At 41.9% G+C, this 18,141-nt stretch overlaps 3 protein-coding genes and 3 non-coding genes across 8 annotated transcripts; 5 read left to right on the plus strand and 1 right to left on the minus strand.

Moving 5' to 3' along the window:
• Positions 1-3,954: 3,954 nt before the first annotated feature.
• Positions 3,955-6,394, plus strand: LOC124698459 (40S ribosomal protein S9-2). Its single transcript, XM_047230943.1, has 3 exons — positions 3,955-4,059; positions 4,695-5,076; positions 5,960-6,394. The coding sequence occupies exons 1-3, from the start codon at positions 4,032-4,034 to the stop codon at positions 6,138-6,140; spliced, it is 591 nt and encodes a 196-aa protein (XP_047086899.1). The 5' UTR covers positions 3,955-4,031; the 3' UTR covers positions 6,141-6,394.
• LOC124704967 lies at positions 5,264-5,351 on the plus strand. Its single transcript, XR_007003821.1, has one exon. It is a non-coding gene; the product is annotated as a small nucleolar RNA Z161/Z228 (small nucleolar RNA).
• LOC124704964 lies at positions 5,501-5,592 on the plus strand. The gene has a single exon (XR_007003818.1). It is a non-coding gene; the product is annotated as a small nucleolar RNA Z161/Z228 (small nucleolar RNA).
• LOC124704969 lies at positions 5,693-5,776 on the plus strand. Its single transcript, XR_007003823.1, has one exon. It is a non-coding gene; the product is annotated as a small nucleolar RNA Z162 (small nucleolar RNA).
• Positions 6,395-10,015: 3,621 nt separating the features above from the next.
• LOC124695699 (galactose mutarotase-like) lies at positions 10,016-11,330 on the minus strand. Its single transcript, XM_047228522.1, has 3 exons — positions 11,114-11,330; positions 10,972-11,021; positions 10,016-10,879 (listed from the first exon to the last, which is right to left on the minus strand). Exons 1-3 carry the CDS (start codon positions 11,328-11,330, stop codon positions 10,016-10,018), a joined length of 1,131 nt encoding a protein of 376 aa, XP_047084478.1.
• Positions 11,331-11,739: 409 nt separating this feature from the next.
• LOC124698460 (tRNA pseudouridine(38/39) synthase-like) lies at positions 11,740-17,982 on the plus strand. Of its 3 annotated transcripts, none has more exons than XM_047230944.1 (17): positions 11,740-11,848; positions 11,943-12,005; positions 12,514-12,669; positions 12,754-12,820; positions 13,014-13,086; positions 13,551-13,596; positions 13,676-13,786; positions 14,645-14,711; positions 15,060-15,150; positions 15,767-15,827; positions 15,906-16,036; positions 16,137-16,254; positions 16,534-16,657; positions 16,988-17,089; positions 17,164-17,232; positions 17,387-17,540; positions 17,662-17,982. In XM_047230944.1, the coding sequence occupies exons 1-16, from the start codon at positions 11,780-11,782 to the stop codon at positions 17,440-17,442; spliced, it is 1,404 nt and encodes a 467-aa protein (XP_047086900.1). In that variant the 5' UTR covers positions 11,740-11,779; the 3' UTR covers positions 17,443-17,540; positions 17,662-17,982. The 3 variants fall into 3 exon arrangements, with proteins under 3 accessions (XP_047086900.1, XP_047086901.1, XP_047086902.1); XM_047230945.1 differs by having other exon boundaries at positions 11,753-11,848; positions 15,909-16,036; XM_047230946.1 differs by lacking the exons at positions 17,164-17,232; positions 17,387-17,540; positions 17,662-17,982 and having other exon boundaries at positions 11,753-11,848; positions 16,968-17,064.
• Positions 17,983-18,141: the final 159 nt, after the last annotated feature.

Below are 18,141 nucleotides of genomic sequence, written 5' to 3' on the forward strand. Positions count from 1 at the left end.
AATCTCTGAAATACAAATAGTTGATCTTAGGGAAGCATCAAGCGATAGCACATTCTAGCCTTAGATATATGCTTGTTACTCTTGTTGATTTGACATCTCCTAGAGGGCTAGGTGTTATTGTTTAGCATCTGATTAGCGGACTTGCGATTAGTTTGTGAAGGTTCGGGGACCACCTCAAGATCTACCACGAGTGATTTGAGTTGTTCGTGAGTAATTGTCCTCAAGAAAAATAAGACGTAGAGATGTTGCCAATAATTGAAACTCCAGGAATCAATTATGGTGTCTTTGTCTAATTTATATATAATCTCTTTACTTTGATGCAATTTTGTTTCTAGATTTGAGTCCTTTGCCAGTTGCATTGGTTTCTGTCTCTACTAATTCAATACTTATTTTGTTGCATTGGCTAGTTCTTTGAAGCATATGTTATATCTTCTCGTAGTAGAAGTAATTTGCATGATCTCAAATTCATCCCTTGAGTGGATAAACCTCGATCTTCTATCTTTTCTTTAAATATTTATGTGTATCTAAAACTCTTTTTTATTCTAGGCATGTAGTGAAGCAATGACTAAGTTGATTCATATAGAAAAGAGAAAAATATACCAAGTACATAATTTATTGAGTAGAGAGGGAGGATTTAAGTTTTCAGGGTACCATGGTTGCTTCGTTGTCGGAAAAAGTCTACATGCTTTAACATTGGCATTCGACAACCATGACAACATAACAATAGTGATGTTACGGTCCCGGTGAGATCACAAGCTTCAAAAATATTCTTATGTATCTCTTACATGAACACAACTGCCTAGAAAATTGGCTTATTCTTTTCAATCTCCGAGTAATCTATACTGCTATATATCACATGCGTGAAATTAGTCACTTTAAAACAATCTGAGGCAACCTAACTAAAAGCAGTGAGAGCGGACAAGTTGTGTTTGCACCTTGGACTACTTGCTCTTATTTCTTAAATGAGTTTTAAACGTAATTAAAAATACCAAAAAATCTGACAAAAAATATCACACACACATCTCAACGTTTTATATGCTCGCAAAGTCGTTTCAGAAAAACTGATATTGTTTGTGTCGTGTGGTAAAAAGACAAATTCTATGCTAAAATAGCTTTTATCGAGACATTTCTTTATCTTTTTTTAGTGCACACCTAAAATGTCAACATGTGTGCGTCAAATTTTATTCGATTTTTTAAAATATTTTAAAATGTTTTTGCGAGTAGCAAGAGCATATGCACTTGAGAACAAAAGTGTATTTCCATGAGAGAGCTTATTTGTAAGCCTGTGCCTCTAAGGACACTAAATCAGCAATGTCATGTATTAACACAATATATGCATCAAGGTTCCCTATTAAAAGACATTTTGATAATTAAATTTGAACTTTATTAATGTCTTATATTCAGGAACATATGTATTACTACATGATTACACTACTGGAACCGAATAATCAAGTCATTGATATGCCATGCACTAACACAACTAGATAAAACCCCGCGCGTTGCTGCGGAAATTATTGGCATAAAGACCACAAAGTATTAAGTCTTCTTAACACATCAGAACTTATCCCACGATAAAGAATGAATATATATTTATTTGAACTAATGGCATGTCGACTCTAGAAAGTGAATACACAACATATATGGATGTTGCAAATAAAAGCAATATAATATACTAACACATAAATTTTAGAAACACTCTAGTGTCAATGGAGGTTACTTCTCCACCACATGCATATCTTTGTAAAACACACTCGGCAACTTAGGAGCATTTACCGCAAGTATAGTAGATGGCACATCGTAAGATCTCACATCGCCATTAGCTTCACATGTATCAATGATGAAGCTTTTTTTTACTATAAGCCATTAGCTTCACATCCCAGAATAGTCGTCCAAAAGTCCAAAACAGCCTTCACGGTATAAAAATAACAGGTCATATTATCTTAAAATAATGGGATAGAAGAGATAAAAAGTGAAGACATTGCAGATGTCATCGAGAAAGAGGTTGTTGCAAGGCGGCCACACTTAAGCACTCATCTCTTTGAGGCGACTACTCTTGGAAGCATGAAGTGCAGATGAACACTAAACAGTCGATGGATCAGGATCTACAATGGAACTGCCATATGCGTGCATAAGAGGGTGATTTTAGTGATCTTAGGCAAACCTGTCACCATCTGTGAGGATATGAGAAACGATGCTGGGACTGCTCCAGCTAGGAGCTGCCCGCAGAGACGGCCGCGCTGCAGGTGTATAGTGGGATACTGGGATGGGAACGTATATCATAATTATCATTGCAAATTATTACCTAGGACATCCCACTTATTCGTGATCTAATGAATCATCTTGAGCAGGAAAAACAACAAATTAAGAACAAACGGTTAAAATTACATGAATGGAAAGGGCACGATGAGTAGACCATTAATACCTGTAGGTGGAGCAGACGACTTCATTAACAAACAGAGATTGCAGAAGAGAAATTTACAGCCGATTAACACATATTAATCAGAAGAATATCAATATAAGATGAAGGGCCATCTGGAGTCTGCCGGAAAATATTCGCAGTGATTCAGGCAGCAAGTTGCCAATCCAAACAGGGAGTCTGATGGAAAACTGTCAAATTGATTCAAGCATCAAGTTGCCAATCCAAACTGAAGGCGATCGTACATGAGGATCATGGAGATGTGTTCAGTCATAAAAATCCATGCAAAATTAATCCAATCCTGCAAAGAGAATGTCTGAAAATTGATCACATCCAATGGATTATAACATCACGTACCACAAGAGCTTCAATAAAATGTTTGATAAAAACAAACAGATATACAATAGCACCCACGGCAGAAACGAACGGATCTGTTCATCCAGACCGCCGGCGTCTCTGCTAATCGCACCAGACCAAGATGTAGATGAAAGAAACCCATTGATGCTGGAATGCGGTTCTTCCTGATTACCATGTCGACGCTTCAGCAGGCAGATTTTGTAGTACATCAGTACATGAGAAGATGGCGACTTCGGTGGCGTCGGTGAGTGAAGCCGTTGGTGTACTACGGCGTACGAGTGGCATGCCAGCATGCGAACGCGAGTTAGTGGCATGGTAATATGTACAATGGGAGTGGAGAGGAGGGGATACGCCATCTCATGATTACTACAGATAGTAATGGAGAATATAAAGCGTTGGTGCCTGTTGGGTTTCTTTGTGGCAAGGGAAGTCTGAAGAATGCTAGACTGCTGGACTTGACGTGGCAAGGATTAATGGCTTAACCTTAATCGCTGCTCAGCTTGACAAATAATAGAACGTAGTAGAATCAAAAGGAACAAAGGAGAAACAAAATAGGCGGTGGGCAGTTTTGTGAGCTGGCAAGGTGACGTGGACAGCTTGCATGTTGAGAGAAAACCTTTAGTGGGGTGCTCCTATTTAGAGATAAAAGATAGATGCACCAACATTCCGTATTAAAAGATGTTTTGATAATTAAATTTGAACTTTCAAAATGTTTTGTATTTAGGAACATGGGTATTACTACACGGTTACACTACCGCAACTGAATGATCGATTCATCAATATTGATGCAACTACTACACACTACTGCAACAGTTCAACGCAGTCATCAAATCTGGTCCATCCTTCTAGTCGTGTAACCCACTTCTTCCTCCTTCCCGATTTCAAGTTCTAGATCACTTTTTCACATTTGATTGAAAAAATTCTGAAATTATTTTTTTAATCAAGATTACAATTTTTCAGATAATTTAATCAAGATTATTACGTATTAACAACACTTAAGTTAACGATGTGCAGTGTGCACAGAAAAAAAAAAAAGCCTGAGCTGTGTCTAAGCTAGGCCCATAAGGATAGCCCATCCCAGCCTTTAAAATCTCGGCCCACTAAGCCGGAATAGCTAGGGTTAGGGTTTTGCGCATCCTTTATAATAAGTCCGCCTCCAAACGATCCTTCTCCTCCATTACCTCCCCGACCTGACGACCCATCCTGCGGCGGCGCCGGCGTACGAGACCGGCGTTGAGGGGCGGAGGCATCGTCAACCATGGTGCACGTCAACTTCTACCGCAACTGTAAGCCGCTCTCTTTTCTCCCCGTGCCCTTGATCCATTTTACGCCATATTCCATCCTCTGATCTCGAAAGCTAGCTATATTCGAGGGCTTACTCGGTTGTGGGTACTTGAATCTGGAACTCTAGATCCCCGTCCTGTGTCTTCAATTGCGAACTGGTGGTTCCATGTTCATTATTAGATCTGTATTGTTTCTTACTATCTTGTGCTTATCGACGCGTGGGGTTGTAACGATGTAGCTTTTCTGGAAGCGTAAGTGGCATATGTTTGGTCTATTTTGTCATGTTGCTTCCTGCTATGATTGCTGATATCCTGAAACCACTGTTATTGTATTACGGTTTGATGTTAGATGTCGGATGCAAGTACATAGTTTAGGAAGAGAAAAGACAGCGAGATTTGTATCTTTGCTTCTAGTTGCCTGATAACATTTTGTCAGTAGGTGGTGGTTGGGTTTAAAAATATACTACTAGATGTAAAATCTCGGGTTATATAATTCAAGCTATGTTATATGTGGTTTGACAGATATTTTGTTTTGCGTGAGGCTATTTTCGGAGCATCTTTATCAGAATTGTTGTCCATTTTGGTGCTGCACTTTGTTATGCTGTTGTAATCATACTTTTTATTTTACCATGATGCAGACGGTAAGACTTTCAAGAAGCCAAGGCGTCCGTATGAGAAGGAGCGTCTTGATGCTGAGCTGAAACTGGTGGGGGAGTATGGCCTCAGGTGCAAGCGTGAGCTGTGGCGTGTGCAGTATGCCCTTAGCCGCATCCGTAATGCTGCAAGGGAGCTGCTCACCCTTGATGAGAAGAATCCCCGTCGTATCTTTGAAGGCGCGGCTCTCCTGCGTCGCATGAACCGCTATGGTCTCCTTTCTGAGGACCAGAACAAGCTTGATTACGTGCTTGCGCTCACTGTTGATAACTTCCTTCAGCGCCGCCTCCAGACCATTGTCTTCAAGAACGGCATGGCCAAATCCATCCATCATGCTCGTGTGCTCATCAGACAACGCCACATCAGGTATGTATAACAGTTATCGTATAAGTTGTTCTTAACATGCTTTGTAGATCATTGACCCGATATGTCCCTGCACAAATGAACACCCTTCATACGTAGACCTGACAATTGTTAAGTGTAGGCTAGTGTTTTACTTAGTTTTGTTTAACCTTTCTTGGGGCAGTGTAAGATTTGAACTGTTCTTATTTTGTGCCATATGATGAGAAACTTTATCCAACTCACGACGGTCGTCTGAGACACTTAGTGTGTAATGGTGCATACATATATCTCTGATGGCGTTTCAGTTCCTTTATGTCTACATGATTTGATGTCTTGGAGAGCATGTGTGTGGTGATGTTATTTTTGGGATAACCTGATCTTCTGAAACCTAAACAACTGTGTCAATATGAACTTGGTTTTTATTAATTTTGTGTACTGTTTGTGATGCAGTTTGCATGTGATGAGAAACCATATGTCACTCACGACGGTCGTCTGAGACACTTTGTGTGTAATGGTGCATTCATATTTTCTCTGATGCCTGTTCTGTTTTCTTCACTTTGTGCGTTTGCACCAAGTTCCTTACTTTTGTTTGATTGAGCTTGCTGCATTTGTTTATAATTTGCACATCTAGCGGTTGTGAAGTTGCACAATGAGGAACAAACTTAATATATCATGAGGTCGAAAGGCCAGTGACTCGATATGTCCTTTTCATTCTGAGTGCCTCTAATGTCTATTAGTTAAACTTGTAAATGCTCTGTTCTGTTTCTGTTTTATCTGCTGATCATGATTTTGAACAATTAGTGCTCTTAATAGTCTGGAACTATACTATGTTTAGTTTTTTCTTACCTTTTTTTTATGTTGCATCTGTAGTTTTCTCTGTCTCAATGTAGTTCAACCTGTTTTTCAGAGTTGGGAGGCAGCTTGTCAACATTCCGTCGTTCATGGTGAGAGTTGACACTGAGAAGCATGTCGACTTCTCCCTGACCAGCCCACTTGGTGGTGGTGAGCCTGGAAGGGTCAAGAGGAAGAACCAAAAGAAGGCTGCAGGTGGTGGTGGTGGTGGTGATGGTGATGAGGAGGAAGAGTGATCAAATGATTCAGCTCTCTTATTTTTGGTAGAACCTAATTTTGCTGTCACCTGGTAGAACCTGATTTTGTTACATGCCTCTGAACAAAGGTTGGTCACCGTGGGTGTCTAGAATTGCTCTTTCCAGTTCTTGAATCCATCATTGCAAAGATTTGGTTTGATACTTGCAAGTTCTGTCCCCTGATCATCTAATGGACGTCTGAATTCTGTGGCGCTATTGTTATGAGGTTCACTTCTAATAGTTTTCGGTACTCTGATTTGGCGTTCTTTTGATAACTTGATGCCGACTCAAGATTTAGATTTATTTGCAACATTGGGTCGTTTCATGCAGTTACAAGATAAATTAGGAGCCAGCACTATCCAGTGTGGTGTCTGATCAGTTTAGACATTGTACTGATGAGTCTTTTCTGTTTGTCATCAGCCGGCTTATTCTTAAACATCCCTAGCGTGAGCATGTACCCTGCACCGGCCCAGTTATCATTAGGAGGGTTAATCAACCAAACATGCCTACCCACTGCAAAAGAAGTAGCAGTTCTTGTAATCCGGTTTGCCTTCGTGGATAATCTTCACTTTAAAGTAGTTCTTCCTCAAGATGATCTTGTTATTGACCATACAGTATGCCCCGATCATACCTGCATCTTCTTGACAACATTTAAGCAGTGTATCTCCTTGATAACATTTAAGCAGCACCATCAGATTCCGAGCCTGCAGGTCTTGAACAAGGGAAAGAGCATCAGAACACGCCTAAGCTTAATTCTATCAAAAACAACCGCCGAAGCTCCCATGAAAGAACCCTGGGCTATACCTGCAAATGACCCCAACAGCTCCTTGGTTCTGCCACTTTTGCGTTTTGGCCACTGCCCCATCACAGTTCAGTTTTGATACACCATCTGGAGGAGGCATCCAACGCCTTCAGTCCCGCTTGGTACTCTAAGAGCATCTCCAACAGGCGCTGTATCCAAAAAAGCGGCTAGTTTAGCGCGTGTGAGCAAAATTATGCTCCAGCAAGTGCTCTATCCCGCGCTGTAAAATACAGCTTGGAGCAAAAGCGCTATGTCGTGCACTATATCTATAGCGCCGGAAAGAGGGCGCTGTATCCGTCGCGCGCAGAAACAAGTACAGATTTTTACAGCTCCAAGGTTTAGAGCTTCTGTTGGAGGTGAATATGCCCTCACGCACAAAACATGGATAAAGCGCGCTCTAAAGTGATTTTTACAGCGCTAAATTTAGAGCGCCCGCTGGAGATGCTCTAACTGCAGTACTTTGCTTCATTTGGTTTGGCACGCCAATGTCAGATAAGTATATTTGTATAAAAGCATGCGTGGATAGCGGTGACTGATGATCCTCTTCATGGATGAACTTCCGTCTAGCCCATCAAATGGCCCATAAAGTGACCAGAGCATCCACACATTTTTCTTGGGATAAGACGTTGCTCAACGTGAACAACCACATTTTTTTGGGTTGTCAGTTTTGTCACCGAACAGCGGCAGAATGTCATCTTGATCTTTTAGCGACCACATGCTTCTAGGCATATCGCATTCAGTGGCACCAATTGTCGACCACTACAATGCAAATAGGGCATCTTGCCGTAGTGGCCATCTATCTATGTGCGTAAGCTTCACCTATTGGTAGGGTCAAACGGGCGAGTCTCCAAGCAAAAATGCGAAGCTTTGACGGGAGACCTTCCAAAGCTTCTTCCAGCTAAATTCTTGAGACGTCACATTCGTTGGCTCCGCTCTACCTTCTAAGAAATTTTATCTCCTTCTTGTAAGTTCCACCATCATTTTGCACGCCGATCTGACGGAGAAAACACCTATTCGATCATAGGTGCCATTGCCAGAAGTCAGGCTGGCGCACTCAAGTATTCGAAATTTGCTTGATCTCATCTATATCCATGGGCGGAAAGTGTGCTTGGAGCTTGGACAAGTCCCATGTGCGTGTCGCCTGGCACACCAGTTCAGCCACCAAATTCGGTGGTTTCCAAGAGATACTACATGCCGAACGTGGATTATAATCCCTCGGTATCCAATTTTGCTCCCAATGCTTTGCCCATCACCCATCCAGCGAATTAGACCCAATCGGAGAATATCTCTCCCTTCACATAACGAGCACCAAATCTGAGACGGTTGGGAACCCAACCTTGCTGAGAGTATGTCCGAGGATGGGAAGTCGGCAGATTTCATAAGCACTAAGTGATCCTGGCTCATTCAGAATTTTCCACACCTGCCTAGCAAGCAAGGCCAAGTTGAAAATCTCGATGTCTCGAGAACCAAGACCCCCTCTGTATTTTGGCATAGTCATATCATCCCATGCAACCCATTCCAGTTTCCTTTCGCCATTCTTGCTTCCCCACCAAAATTTCCGAACCATAGATGTAATATGATCACACAATCCTTTTGGTAACTTGAAAAGTGCCATGGAATAAGTAGGAATGGCTTGCACCACCGAATGGATCAAAAGTTTTCTCCATCCAACCTTAAAGCCGTTTCCATATACGGTCTTTCAAGTATCCAAAAGCCCTATTTTTAGATCTCCCAACATGAGATGGTAGCCCTAAATACTTGTCATTCAACGATTCATGCGGTATTTCTAGTATCACTTTGATACCAGCCTTCACAGAATTAGAGCACTTCTTCCCCAAGAACACTGATGATTTATCATTATTTATCCTCTGCTCGGATGCGCTACAATATTTCAGCAAAATGTCCTTCATTTTATTTGCATCAGCAGAGACCGCCTAAAATAAAAGAATACATTCATCACCAAACACAAGGTGATTTATTCTTGGTGTTGTACCAACAATTTGAATTCCGTTCAGCTCTCCAGAATTCAAAGAGGCATGATCAACCTTAGCTGCTAGCAAGAAGGGATAAGGCGAGATAGGGTCTCCCTGCCTAATGCCTCTGAAGGGTTTAAACTCTTCTGTGCGAGACCCATTGAAAAGAACCGAAAAAGAAAGAGATTGAACACCTCTCATAACAACCTCAACAAATCTTGGAGATATACCCAATTTGTTTGTGATAGCCTCAAGATAATCCCACTCTAGCTGATCATATGCCTTTCACATCCAATTTAAAAGCGCAATGAACCTTCCCTTACTTTTTTCTTTTTCATGAAGTGTAAACACTCGTAAGAAGTAATGACATTAATTATTAGTGATAAGGCGAATGACTCAAAAGCAGATTGTTCTTTAGAGATAATCTCAAGGAGAATTTTCTTCAGCCGGTTTGCTAGTACCTTGGATGCAATTTTGAACACCACATTGCATAAGCTAATTGGTCTGAACTAGAGAGATCCGATGAGTTCTTTACCTTGGAAATAACAATGAACGTTTTGTTTGTCTACTCCGGTGAATCTTCTCATTGAGAGTTCTAATCGCAATCTCACTGATCTCGTCACCACACAAATGCCAATATATGTTTGAGGAAAAAATGTGTCAGAAATTAATTCATCTAGCCCCGGTGCTTTTGTAGTCAAATCCGTGGAGTCATGGAGAAAATCCAACGGCAAGGACATGACATGTACTGTTACTGTTCTCCAAAGAAAAACACTTGGATTTATGGGTGAATTAGTCATCTGATGTTTGATTTTTTATTTTTTTGCGGGGGCTCTGATGTTTGATTTTGGAACGACGCTACCAATCTCTGTTTTCTGCCCCACTCTTATTGCACAAGAACATGCGGGAGCGACGATCTCACCGTAATGTGTGCAACATGCATGCCCAGTTCGACAAAAGTATCAAGTCGAGTGTCTTCCCGTTTAATTTTGAGTAGCACTCTACAAGCTTATTTTCTACTATAGCCTATCAAATTCTAAGCCATTCTTCAATGGATCTTCATCCTACAGAGTTGATCTTCTCCACGCGCGTTCCCAATCCTACTTGTTTGGCGCGAGTGAGAACTTGTAGAGCATGTAGTGCTTGTAGACCTGGCCTTTGCGGTAGATCTCGGTGGGGAACTTGGCGTTGTGCACGGCGTCGGGGTAGTCCTGCGTCTCCAGGCACATCCCGCCGTGCTTCACGTACACGGCGCCGCCCTTGCCCTCGTCGCCCTTGAGGAAGTTGCCCGTGTAGAACTGCAGGCCGGGCTGGTCGCCCCACAGCTCCATCACCCGCCCCGACGTCGCCTCGCTCACCACCGCCACCTTGCGCACCCCTTGCCCGTCCACCTCCGCGCCGTCCAGCACGTAGTTGATGTCGTAGCCTCCCTCCACCTCCGCGATGTGCGCGCCGGGCGCGGCCGGCGTGCGGAAGTCGTAGGGCGTGCCGGCGACGGGCGTGACGGCGCCCGTGGGGATGAGGTGCGCGCCGACGGGGGTGACCGCGGACGCGAAGATCTGGACGGAGTGGTCCAGGATGGTGCCCCGCCCGTGCCCGCGCAGGTTCCAGTAGCTGTGCTGCGCCAGGTTCACGGGCGTCGGCTTGTCCACCGGCCGCGCGTACATGGTGACGCTGTAGGAGTAGTCGCCGTCGATCTTGTAGGTGACCAGCACGTCCAGCGCGCCCGGGAACCCCTGCTCGCCGTCGTAGCTGCGGTAGGAGAAGGTGATGTAGGGGAACTCGCCGGTGACGCGCTCCCGGACCGACCAGAACACCTGGTTGAAGCCGCGGTGCCCGCCGTGGAGCGTGTTGTTGCCGTCGTTCTTGTAGGTGTGGTAGGGGTGGTTCTTGATCGTGAACCGCCCGCCGGCGATCCGGTTCGCCACGCGACCCACCAGCGCGCCGAAGTAGGTCGTGTCATTCTTCATCACACACAAACATACAGACGATTAATAATATATAATCCACGTTAGCCGGCTACGAGAAACAATTCAAACAAAGATCACGCACGTACCACGTAGGATCCGATCTTCTTGTACCCAAGAACAACGTCGTCGATGTGCCCTGCAAAATTAAGAACATCGACGGATGGATCAACATCTCCCACCTTAACAACAGCAGAGAGAAGGAGAACAGAAGGAAAACATTGCAGGTACCTGTCTTGTCGGGGAGCCTGACGGAGAGGATGGTGGCGCCCCAGTTGGTGACGACCATGGAGAACTCGCCCCTGCGCAGCTCGTAGAACCCCAGGGTCCCCTTCCCCTGCTGTCTCCTCGCCTCCGCGCCTCCCAGTCCCAGCGACACCACCGCCACCGCCAGCAGGCACATCAGCAGCGTCGTTGTCTCTGCCGTCGCGCTCCTGCTCATCGCCATGATCGATCTCTTGTCTAACTCAACAGATGGTCACTCTGTTGTTGCTGCTGCAGCTCCCAGTGATGATCAACTAATTGACGGCTTATTTATAGAGGAGATCTTCAGTACTCGACCCAGTGCTAGGATGCAGAGGAGGGAGGGAGAGCGAGAGCAACGACTGTCCTAGTCAACAGGATCTATCTCGGACTCGATCTCACTCTCTCTCAGACTCTCAGTCACATCCATGCGAAGATCCTGAGCTGAAGCCGGTTAACAGACGCCTTAATCCGTGCAGTTTGAATCTAACCGCCAGATGACCGGTCAAAACCCCCCTCCGTGGACGGTAAGCTCTTAACGGGCCGGGTTTGGTGATATACGAAAATCCCCACCGGGCCCCCGATCCGCGGAAAAAATCGCTGACTGACGCCTTCTCTTACCGGGCGAACCTAGGGCTCCGATAGGCGGGCGCCATGGCGGCGGGTGACGGCGAGACTGTGGCGCTGCGGACGGAGGTCGCCGCGCTACGGCTGCGCGTGCTGGTGAGCTCTAGCTACTGCTGGCGTGCTTTTGGCTGTTTGGTTTGGACTTTGGACTAATTTGTTCTTCTTTCTCTGGTAAACTGGATGTGGTTAGGAGCTGGAGAGGGAGAACCAGAGGCTGGCCCAGATTGCTTCGAGCTGTAGCTGCGGCGCCAAGGTGAGACAAGAAGCATTAAGCTGTTTCATTCATTCATTCATTTACACAGAGCTGACAGAGATGAGAGCTTGTGCTGATTAGTTCTTGCCAGATTTCACCTTACCCATTGTTATGAATGATGATTTCCAGTTATGACCATTCTGTTCAGTCTGCATATGGTAATTATGAGCTTCTATAGAGTAAATTGACATGGCGAATGTTAGGTGAATGATACCCTTTTTTGCAAATTGCTCCTGGGCCATATGAGCTACTTTCCAAGTAGAATTAGTAAATCAGTTCTCGATAGTGTCTTCAGATGCATACTCCATAAGTATAATGGTGATAAATACAGAAAACACAAGTACATCATGCACACAAGCTTAAAGTTCAGTGCTGTTAACTTAATATGCAGCCATACTTGCAAATGTTGGAGTTTGAATGATGTTCATGTCAATATGGTTCTGAAAAGTATGTAACACCAAGTTATTACCTGCTGATTTTTGTGGTTGTCAACTTTCCTCTTTTATAGGAGGATACTGCTCCGTCCTCTCCAGTGGCTAGTGCAAGTTTGTATGGCTGTGATCAAGAAGTGCACAAAGGGAAACTACAAGAAAGTAGAAGTTCGGGCCATGATGCGAGCCTTCCATTTGATCATGTGGCAATATCTACTGAAAAAGAAGTAGTGGTACATATTCTGAAACGAACTGTCATATATGGATCTTTGTTTTCTTATCTGATCTGATTCATATAAATGCATTTTGACCTATAGTGCAGCGGCAATGAGGGAGGACACAGTGATGTACCTAAAACCCGAAGAAAACGTGCTAATAGGACAGGTAGAACTTAAGATATGTTAATTGTATCAATCACAGGATACTATTTTTATTATGAGAAATTCTGTACCCTTTTTAATGCAAACTTCAGTATATATCTTTTGAGATTGATGGAATATACTTAAACTCCATAAAAATATTAACCTGGTCAGAACAATTCTGTATAATCTTACGGAAGTTTTTTATTACTACACAGGTCACAAATTGGGGACTGTCAGTCACTGCCAAAAGAGACTAGTTGCCCTGAAAATCATGTACTTTGGCCAGAGGTATGATTGTACTTCCAACATAAAATCAAATACTTGCTCTTCAATGCAGTATTTTGTTTGTTTCAACACTGCATACTACTTAAATGTAATAGTTTCTTCTGAAGATAAATATTCTGTCAAAATTGTTCTGCTATATTGCAAAATAAGTCAATTAATACGTAGCTGTACTTCAAGAGTTTTGTTATCCATGGAACTCTGTCGGTCACAGGCCAAACAATGCGTCAATGACATTAATACATTTATTTTCCTCGTGCGAAATTTCTACTAAGTACGTGTAACATATGAACTGGGACCACCAGGTTTATTAGTTTATTCGGTTATTCCACAATATTGTCTCATAATTTTCAGATCGGATCTTCTTGTGCCATATGTATCTGCTCTCTGTTCTTTGCTCTACATGTCTATAAGTTTTGTTTATGTCTAGCCCCGTCAAACCCTCATCATGTTACCTTGCTCTTGTGCAGATTCTATGGCTTTGCTTCGGAAGCCCAAACTGAACCAACGGTTGAGGTAATTTTCCCTTCCTTCGCATTTTCTAAAGGCATTGTGTAAGGTTTTGGTAAGGACTTCTATCTTTTGGTCCTCTCAGTCTGAGGTATTTAAAGCACTTGAAAGAGCAAGACTGCTGGTCAACAATAGGAAAGAATCTTGCTATTCTAGGTGTGGAAGAACTGACAAAGGAGTTTCTGCTACTGGACAGGTAAATCCATATGTTAGATAAATTCAATAATTATTGATTATCCAGTTCTTATGATAGTACTTGGTCACAAATGTTCTGGAGTTATCTCGGCCTCTACCTTTTGTGTTTAAGCAGTACTTGTCAAGGCTATTACAGTAATCATGTCTACTCTATTGCTAGTTGCTACTTGATTATAGAAGCAGTTACCCTGTAAAAAGGATGTTGTGAATGAAAACAATCATTTTATCCAACTCTAAGCTCATTTTCGTTTCATGGCAATAAAATGTGGAAAAAAAAGTAATAGCCGTTTGTCTCCCTGATGCAATTACAACCTCACACTTATCAAAAAATATTTGTACAGAAAACGTAGAAATGTAATATGCAAAGGAGTTGCCTATGCGTAGGCAATAGAGAACCCTACCTGTTACAACATGTTACACTCAATATTGGGTGATTTGTAGCGACTTTGAAAGAGAAGGTTGACTTAGAGTGAAATAGTAAGTGTATGTTCATGGTTTAAACAAAGAGGAAGTCACATGTTGCATGTCAGAAATAAAATAGGTAAGGTATGCTACTCTATCGAACTATCAATGTACAAGGAACTAGGCATAGACTTGGTTACTCTAAGCAAAGGCATATAATAGACCTTCTTGATGCACACTTTTTGTGGCCAATCATGCTATTCTGATCGGACTATTCTATAAATTTCTGATGACATAATTTGTGAAAATGAAATGCTGTATGCATGCACGACGTACATGCTTCTTGGTACAGAGATTTTTTTTTACTTTGGTGCCGTACAGAAATTAGTGCAGTTTGGATTATAGAGCTTTGTCTATGAACTAAATATAATATGTTAGCTCCTGTTGCAACATGCAGGTAATTTCCTTATATTTGCGATCGAACATGAACGATGCAGGAGGGAATGCATTTGATGAAAGATATGGTATACTTCTGCCTTCTAGTCCTGAAAGTTTTCCTTAGTAGTGACTAGTGAGAGAAGTAGATAATTCAATGACATGATCGAGTGTTGGTTAACATATAAACTGTTACCAATGATAAGGAATCTCCCTGACCTTCTTCTATTAATGCCATGTACTCCTTCCGTCCCATGATATAAGACGTTTTGGCAAGCTGTTTTAGCTTGCCAAAACATCTTATATTGTAGGATGAAGGAATAATATGTTATTTTCATTTTCCAAGTTTATTTTGTCTCAGTTAAGTCAGTTGCATCTGTTCATCCTTGCAATTTTCCTCTGTCAGACTAAAATTTGTGCCTTTTGTTTTCTTTCAGAGATTGATTATGTTGGAGTATTGAACAAAACCCTTCCACGAGATATACGTGTAATAGGTTGGTGTCCTGTTGCAGCAGACTTTCTTGCAAGGTTAGCTTGAATTCTTGTTTGTTGGGCAAGTGTAAAAGATGCTCTTCCTCAAATTAGTTCTACAAAAATGATTATTTCGGGAATGATGTTTTGGCTCCCAGGTGCATATGCTCCCTTTATTTTGAAATACATCTTTGATACATTTTGAAATGTAAAAAATTCAAAACGAAAAATTCACTTGTACATCTTCACACGCTACACGCGTGCAAAGTCTTTCCATGAAAAAACGACTTGTCATTTGGGCTGTGTAAAAAAGACAAAATTTGGTGCTAAAAATAAGGCTTTTTATGAGACATGTTTTGTCTTTTTTACATCGACCATAAAAAATATCGGATTTTCGCGAAACTGTACGAACGCACATAGATTATCGACATGTACATGAGAAATTTTTGTTCGAATATTTTGATAATTAGAAATATGTTTTTTAGGTGGAGGGATCATATGCACCCGGGAGCCGAATTAAATTTCCGGATTTCTTCTTGGATAGTTTATTTATATATCAAGATAAATGCATTTCCTCTCTTGTTAATGAGGCTAGCTATCGACTATCATCTTAGTTGTAATTTACGCGTGTATGTAATTAGAGTTTTATTCCTTCCGCCACTTCTGTTTGCAGATTCTCCTGCTTGGGCAGGGAATATAAGTACCTGTTTTGGAAGGGGAGCTTGGATATACCGGTAATTATGTTATCATTCTATTTCTACTTTGCTAGATTTGCCATTTCTACCGGTCCATTGATTTCAAATTGTCAACAGAAGATGCAGAATGCCGCATCTAAATTCATCGGGGAGCATGACTTCAGGAATTTCTGTAAGATGGATGCCACAAACGTGAGTAACTACAAGCGACGCATTACAGATTTTGATATTTCTGCCTGTGACCAAAGGTTAAATTTGTGTTTTAGTCAAACTCTCCTGTCCTTCTAGCTATATATGTGATACCTGTAATGCCTGAACTAAATAATGGAAGTGCTTTGAATCTTCAAGGTCGAACGATGATGAGCTCTGGGCCATGACCATCAAGGGTAGTGCCTTTCTGTGGCATCAAGTTCGCTGCATGGTAGCTGTTCTTTTTCTTATAGGTCAAGGCCTTGAATCACCATTTGTGAGTATAATATTCTCTGAAGCCTCCTTCTGTTTTGGAAAGGGTGAATTACACAATATATCCTCAAACTTGGCACAGAAGTTCCCTTAGGGCCATGAACTATCAGTGTTTACTTTCTTAGGTCCCCACACTTGCATGATTGATTCACTTCAGGACCTTATCCAAGATAGGTTTTGAATCACTTATGCAAGTGAAAGGATGTTACTATTGAGCGAACCATACTCACAGATGATTTTATTTGGATTATTCACCTTTGCTGGATTTTATATTATGCCACAGGTAGTTGATTCACTCCTGGATATTACGAAGACTCCTAGAAAACCTCAGTACACAATGGCACCAGAGCTTCCATTGATTCTACGATCTTGCCTATTTGATAATGTCAGCTTTATGTGCTCATCAGGTATGTCTCTTAGAAGTTCGGTGCTTGGTGGTACCTTCAGAAAGCACTTTCATTTATTACTAATTATTCCGTAGAATTAAATGGCACTATAAAGCAATCCAGTACGTCTGTTTCATAAATAATTAAATGGCAGCTATGAAACATAGTTGTTGTTTCGGTAAAACTTATGACCAACTTTTCAGAAAAATAATTGTGTCATTTCTGAAATATTTAATGTGAAGTCAGTTTTTTTAGTACAAACTGAGGTATACAGTCTAGGTTTTCACTATTTTGCAATGGTTTTAGTTTTTTCATGGATATCTGATTCCAGGTGCACTATCATTTCTTTAGATACCAGGCAGGCATTGATTGAGCACTTCAAGGATGAATACCATCAGTATATGCTCCAAGCTGCCATATATTATGAGGCTTTGTCCTGTTTATCTTTTCCAGGTACACACATTTAAATCTGTTCTAAATTGTATGTAATACGCTAGTCACCTAAAAGGAGCTACATGTCAATGCAGGGCCTAACCCATTTGAATCTCGTCATAAGAAGAGAAACCATATTCCTCTCTTGTCACGACAAACAGAGCGTAAGTTTGTCATCATTTTTATATTTCTCTGAACTTGCATAAGATTTGTTCTATTTTGTGTAATCCTTGTCCACATCAACAATTAATAGCCCTCCTTAGATAAGAACTGCTGTAGCTTACATATAAAAATGAATTTCCTATATTTCTGTTTCAGCTTCTTATGAGGAGCGCACATCAAAAGTCAAAGCAAAAGCAGCAGTGCTTAAATGAGTGCCTGCCATCAAGTAGTACCACCCGGAGTTTTGAATTCATGGGTTGAGGTCTTTGAAGATGGGTTCTTCTGAATGTTCCAATTATCCAGCACCAAGGTAAATTTGCCAAAAGAATTATGTTTTTTTTCTGTTCCATTCCATTCCAGAACTATGTTCGTGTACTTTTAAAAATAAATTCAAGCAATGCTTACATAGTTGACGTATTTCCGTTGTTTAGGTTTAATCTGCTTCTCCCAAGTTCAAGCTTTTGGTACTTTTTGGTGATGGGAACTAAGGAAGAAGTTTCATCATTCAAGATCCTTGAAGCTTGGGTTATGCTTATGCACCACCCTGCTACTTACTCCAACCTTTTGACAGGCGTTCTTGTACGGATCATATATATGTGTATTGTAGAGGCTGTAAAATGTTTACATTTTGACCTGAATCTTATTGCCATTTCATGGTGCAAGCCGGCTGGTTACTTGTAGTTGGCATCTAAGCAACACCTTACACCCCTATGAGATGCGTTGCTCCAAGGTCGAATCATTTGTTTTCTCAAGCGGCAACTCGGTCACATGGCGTTGCTTGTACCGGGAGATTTGCTGCAGGAGTTATTTCTTGCACTATGCAGCGTCAATGTTTCATGTGGTGGTTGGCTCGTACTCCTGTATTTTGTAGGTCTGGTTTGCTGGTAGTACACTGGATGAAGTTCACCAAC

Source organism: Lolium rigidum, chromosome 3 (genome assembly GCF_022539505.1).
Source record: "Lolium rigidum isolate FL_2022 chromosome 3, APGP_CSIRO_Lrig_0.1, whole genome shotgun sequence".
Taxonomy (NCBI): domain Eukaryota; kingdom Viridiplantae; phylum Streptophyta; class Magnoliopsida; order Poales; family Poaceae; genus Lolium; species Lolium rigidum.

Coding starts and splice junctions, on each gene's coding strand:
- LOC124698459 (XM_047230943.1), top strand. CDS start 4,032: ATGGTGCACGTCAACTTCTACCGCAACT. Junction 4,060..4,694: donor CGTCAACTTCTACCGCAACT/GTAAGCCGCTCT, acceptor ACCATGATGCAG/ACGGTAAGACTTTCAAGAAG. Junction 5,077..5,959: donor ATCAGACAACGCCACATCAG/GTATGTATAACA, acceptor CCTGTTTTTCAG/AGTTGGGAGGCAGCTTGTCA.
- LOC124695699 (XM_047228522.1), bottom strand. CDS start 11,330: ATGGCGATGAGCAGGAGCGCGACGGCAGAGACAACGACGCTGCTGATG. Junction 11,022..11,113: donor CAGGCTCCCCGACAAGACAG/GTACCTGCAATG, acceptor TTAATTTTGCAG/GGCACATCGACGACGTTGTT. Junction 10,880..10,971: donor AGAAGATCGGATCCTACGTG/GTACGTGCGTGA, acceptor TGTGTGATGAAG/AATGACACGACCTACTTCGG.
- LOC124698460 (XM_047230944.1), top strand. CDS start 11,780: ATGGCGGCGGGTGACGGCGAGACTGTGGCGCTGCGGACGGAGGTCGCC. Junction 16,255..16,533: donor AAGGCCTTGAATCACCATTT/GTGAGTATAATA, acceptor ATTATGCCACAG/GTAGTTGATTCACTCCTGGA. Junction 16,658..16,987: donor CAGCTTTATGTGCTCATCAG/GTATGTCTCTTA, acceptor TCATTTCTTTAG/ATACCAGGCAGGCATTGATT.